General features: G+C 62.6%; 1 protein-coding gene across 1 annotated transcript; it reads right to left on the bottom strand.

Annotated features, from left to right (window-relative positions):
* Positions 1 to 282: 282 nt before the first annotated feature.
* On the bottom strand, positions 283 to 4,124 carry GDF7 (growth differentiation factor 7; the record flags this gene model as incomplete). The annotated part of the gene is made up of 2 exons (XM_084261956.1): positions 283 to 1,205; positions 3,791 to 4,124. The coding sequence occupies 2 exons, from the start codon at positions 4,122 to 4,124 to the stop codon at positions 283 to 285; spliced, it is 1,257 nt and encodes a 418-aa protein (XP_084118082.1).
* Between the last annotated feature and the right edge of the window lie 1,015 nt (positions 4,125 to 5,139).

The following is a 5,139-nucleotide window of genomic DNA, read 5'->3' as shown; positions in this document are numbered from 1 at the left end:
GGGGGTTGCTCTATCTTAGAGAGGGTCTGAGAGGGCCCATTTACAGCCCCACTGTTGGGGAAGGGGCATTGCCCATCCCTCCTAGGCTCATGCCCAGCGTGGCCCTGGGAAGGCAGGGGGCACCTGCTCTGAGCTTGGCTTTTGGAAAGGCACACATCAAAATGTGTATGTATATATATATATATTTTATATATATATATTTATATTTATATATATAAAATGGGGCAGGGCTGCTGGGTGGGGCAGAGTGGGACTCAGGAGGAGGGAGAGCTGCAGAAATTGCTACCTGCAGCCACACGTCTCCACGACCATGTCCTCATACTGTTTGTAAACCACGTTGTTCCCGGAGTCTATGTAGAGGATGCTGATGGGGCTGAGCTTGGAAGGCACACAGCAGCTGGGAGGGGTGGACTCCGGGTCCATGGAGTTCATCAGGGTCTGGATGATGGCGTGGTTGGTGGGCTCCAGGTGGGAGCGCAGGGGGAAGTCGCAGACCCCCTCGCAGTGATACGCCTCGTAATCCAGGGGGGCGATTATCCAGTCGTCCCAACCCAGCTCCTTGAAGTTCACGTGTAGGGGCTTCCTGCTGCAGCGGGTCTTCGCCTTCTTCCCATGGCCTCTGCCCCCAGACCGGGCGGCGATGGTGGTCCGTCTCTTCCTCCGCTTGGGGTACACCTCCTGGCCAGGATCGGGGGGCTCCAGGAAGGGGGGGCTGCCCAGGGCCTTGATCTTATCCCGGATCTCCTTGAAAAGGTTCTCTTTCCTCTGGGTGCGGGAGAAGGCCACGAGCAGGGCTTGCTCATGGGGCTGCGGCCGGGGCTTGCTGAACCCCAGCTGCCGGGGGGGCAGGAGCCGCCCTGACTGATCTGAGACGATCCTCAGGAGGAAGCACAGCAGCTTGCCCGGGGGAGATCTCTCCCTCCGATCCCGCAGGGCTTCCCAGACATCAAACACCTCCCATCTGGAGGAGCCCGTGTCCAAAATATCTGCAGCCCTGGAATCCAGCAGCCGGGGCTCCTCCCCGTCCCGGCTTGGGCAGGTGGAGAGGAGGAGGTGGTGGAAGGTGCCTTCGGGGGACAGGGCCAAGCTCTGGTTTTCGGGGAGGGCACGCAGGACCCGCAGCTCGGCACCAGTCACCTCTTCTGTCTCGGGCAGACTGGAGATGTCGAAGAGGTACCGCAGCTCGGGGGCGGACGGGGAGGCATCTGGAAGAGATAAAACAAAAAATAAAAGTTGAAAAGGGAAAAAAAAACCCCAAACCCAAACCAGCAAGCTGAAGCCAAGGTCTCGTTACAGAGGCGCAAGGGACACAGCTCTAACAGGGGGGACTGTCACCCTGCAGCAAGGCACGCTGAGCATCCCAGTGGGGACACAGCTCATGTGCCCTGCAGCCAGGAGGGTCACCCAGGCTGGAGGCACCGAAAAAAAAATGGGGAGGAGAAGGCGGGGAGAGAGCGAGGAATCACTCCAAGCAAGTGGATTCTCATCAGCAAGTCCTGAGGTGGCTTCTCTGCCCTCTCCCGAGGATTTCAGTGGTGTCTCTACCCTCCATCGTTGGCACAGAAATCCCCGTCTGCACCTGCATGGCAATCCCACCCCCGGCCAGCCGGTCAGCACCGATTTCCTTGCTACCTCACCTCCCCCTGAACGGCTGTGAAAAACCTGATTTCGACTCGCAGGCACACACGTCGGGGATACAGATGCTGTGCCGCAGGGTGTCTGATAGAGGCACTTCCAGAAGCTGAAAGCGAGCCCAGATTGAATTTGTCACTATTTTTGGTGGATCCCAAGCCCAAACACAGACTCGTGCAGTTTCTGGCACTCGTTAAATACACTCCATGTGAATTTTAATATCAAAAAAAAAAAAAGGGAGGTGGGGTTGGGGAGAAGAAATGAATGAGTTCTGGGAGGGTTGGGCTTTTATTTTTCTGTTCTCTAACAAGAAACCTGAGCCGGGCATGCTGCAAACGCTGTTGCTGTGCCAGAGTCCCCTGACCCGCTGCTGGCAGACCCCTACCCACCCCCAAAACACCCCACAGCCCTCTCCCACGGGCTGCAGCCTGCACCTCCCGCCGGGCAGGGAAGATTTTTCTCCCCATCATTTACTGCCGCTCTTATTGTTGTTGTTGTTACTGTTATTATTACTATTCTTGCTACTATTATTCTGTCAGAAGCAGAGCTGTGAGGAGCAGATAAGCAGCTCCCTTTGAACAATTCGCCCGGTTTCGTTTTGCTCCGAAACTTCCCAGGATCTGCGCGCAGTTTTCCGCCGGCTCTCCCAAGCCGCGCACTGCCCACCCTCCCGTCGGAGCATCCCCCCCGCGTCCCGGCTCCCTCCCCCGACGTTTCCCGACCAGTTTTCAGGGGGAAAAAATTTTAAAAATAAAAAAAAATTCATATAAGCTCTCTGCAAAAGCTGCCGGCAGGATACGGCTCCTGCTGGGGATTGGGATGATGTTTGGGGGGCTGCGGATGGGGGGGTTCCGCGCCGTTTCCCGCCGCTCTCTCACCCCCAGACAGCCGGCGACAAGCACGGGGGGAGGCGGGGGCTGCTTTTCAGTTTGTCTTTTTATTTTATTCGATCGGGATTTATTTATTATTATTTTTTTCCCCAGCCGAGCGGGGTTCGCCAGCAGGTCGCACTGGATCTATCTAGAGATACACGGAAAACAGATCGGTAAGCGTGTGTGTGTGGTTAATTTATTATTGCCATTAGATGCCTGGGTATGGAGGCGCCAGAAGAGGGGGAAGAGGGAGAAGGGGACCACGATGTCGAGCTCACCCGGCTCCGGGGAGCCGCGGCAGCCCATGGCTGAGCCGCCCCCGACGGGGCACCGCGGCGAGGAGAGTGCGGCCGCGCTCCCTGCCCGTCCCGTCCCGTCGCGGTGCCCCAAGGAGCTTTTCGGGATCAAAGGCTCTGGCGGGGTTTCTCGCATCAGGTGCCGAGAGCTGCCCGCACCTTTGCTCACCCTGCGTCGGCTGGGCTGCACCTCGCACCCCGTTCCCAAGAGCATCGCCAGCCCCACAGCCATCCTCTAGCCCGTCTGCTTGTGCAAACCCCACCGCCACCCCCGACCCCGCTCACTGATCTCCATCGGCAACCCTTTTCCCCAGCTCCAGGCACGACCCCTTTGCAATCCCCATCGTAACCCCAACCCCATGCCCACGCACAGCCCCATTCCCACCGCTGTCCTCAGCCCCATTCCCACGCTCCAGCACAGCCTCACCCCCATTAAACTACCACACAAGCTGCGTCTCGATCCCCAACCGCTGCCCCATCCCCGCTCCAACGCTCCTCTACTCAAACCAATGTACAACCCCACTCCCCAGAGAACACATAAGCTTTATCCCCATGCACAACCCCTTCCTCAAATCCAACCCAGGCACAACCCCGTGCTCATACCAACGAGCAAGCTCCATCTCCGAGTACAACCACGTCCCTACACGCTCAAAGTGATGCACAACCCCGTCTCCATCCCCAAAGCCAGGCAGAAGCCCCATCCCCAAAGCCAGGCAGAAGCCCCATCCCCAAAGAAGCCCCAGCCCCAAAGCCCCAAAACCCCAAAGCCATGCAGAAGCCCCATCCCCAAAGAAGCCCCATCCCCAAAGAAGCCCCAGCCCCAAAGCCCCAAAGCCATGCAGAAGCCCCATCCCCAAACCCATGCCCATCCCCAACCCTCTCGCCCGACGGCGGGGTCCCGGCGGGGCAGCCCGTCCCGGCTCCCCCCCGCCTCGCCGCGAGCGTTGCGCGGTGCGGCGCTGCGCGAAGGGCTGCGCGCCTCGCACTCACCGCTGCGCGCCCGCTCCGCGAAGCCCGTCACCGTGTCGGCGCGGCGGCCGGGGGCGCGGCGGGCGGCCAGGCGCTGGTAAAGGGCCACCATGTAGTGGTGCGGCACCACGGTGCCGTTGCGGAGAGCCCCGTCCCTCCGCGGCGGGGAGGAGAAGGGGGAGGCGGCGGCGGCGGAGGAGGAGGAGGAGGAGGCGGAGGAAGGCGCGGCTGCCGAGGGTCGCTGGGGAGCGGCCGCCGACGGGCCGCGCACGGCGGCGGCCTCCAGCCCGCGGCGGAGGCGGCAGGCGCCCAGCAGGCAGAGGCAGAGGGCGGCGGCGGCGGCGCGGAGGCGCATGGCGGCGGCCCGGTGCTCGGCGCTGTGCTGCTGCCGCCGCCGCTCCCCGCCCGCTTTTGAACATCGTCTTCGCCCGCCGCCGCCGCCGCTGCCGCCGCCGCCGCCGCCGCCCGCCGCCGCCGAAGCGCCCCCTGCCGGCCGGACGGCCCTCCCCGCCGAAGCGCCGCCCGCGCCCCGGCCCGCGGCCCGCCTCCGCCGGCAGGTGAGACACCCCCCCCTCCCCGGGGCCGGGCCCCCCGCCGCGCCCCGCTGGACTCCGGCCCCGCTGCGCAGGGGCGGCCCCGGCGGGGGCACCTCACCCCTGGTTTGGAGGGAGGGGAGAGCCCCGTCCCGTAGAGCCCGTGCCGCCGTTCATTTCTTTGGACGGGGGGGGAGTCTGACCCTTATTTTGGAGCGCGGTCCTCTGCCCCGGATTGGGGGGGGGGGGGCACGGTCACCTCTGTTCGCGGGGGGATCACGTTTCCGGAAGGGGGAACCGTCACCCTGTGCTAGGGGAGCGCCCGCCACCCCTTATTTTGACAGGGGCCCCCCGGTCCCGCACTGGAAACGGGAGGAACGGCCACCCCGCGGTTTGGACGGGACTCACCGCCCCATACCGGAGGGGGACACCTCACCGCTATTTAGGGGGGTGTGACCCCCGCCCCGGTGCAGGAGAACCGCGATGTCCCCGCGGGGGAGGTAGGGAGCGGCGGGACCTGGGGAGTGTGGAGCGACCCGCTGCGGGGCGGCCCCGGGGGGAACGGGGCTCCGCGCGGCTCCGCGCTGCTCCGCACATCCGTCGGCCCCGGTAATTCCGCCTCGGGAGCCGACACCGGAGCAAAACAAAGCCCCGTCCCGGCTGCAGGCGAATGTTTTGCCTTGCCCGGAGGGTTTCCTTGGTAAAATTCAGATGTTTCCTTGGGTCTCGATTAAAATAACAACGCGGGGTATTTACTAGGATGTTATTTCAGGTCTCTTTAAGTCCCTGGTTCTGTCTGTTGCGATTTCTCCGCAAATACAAAAACAAGCGCTGCGA

The sequence above is a fragment of the Gallinula chloropus genome (assembly GCF_964237585.1).
Source record: "Gallinula chloropus genome assembly, chromosome: 3".
Lineage (NCBI taxonomy): Eukaryota > Metazoa > Chordata > Aves > Gruiformes > Rallidae > Gallinula > Gallinula chloropus.
This window is presented reverse-complemented; position numbering and strand designations above follow the sequence as displayed.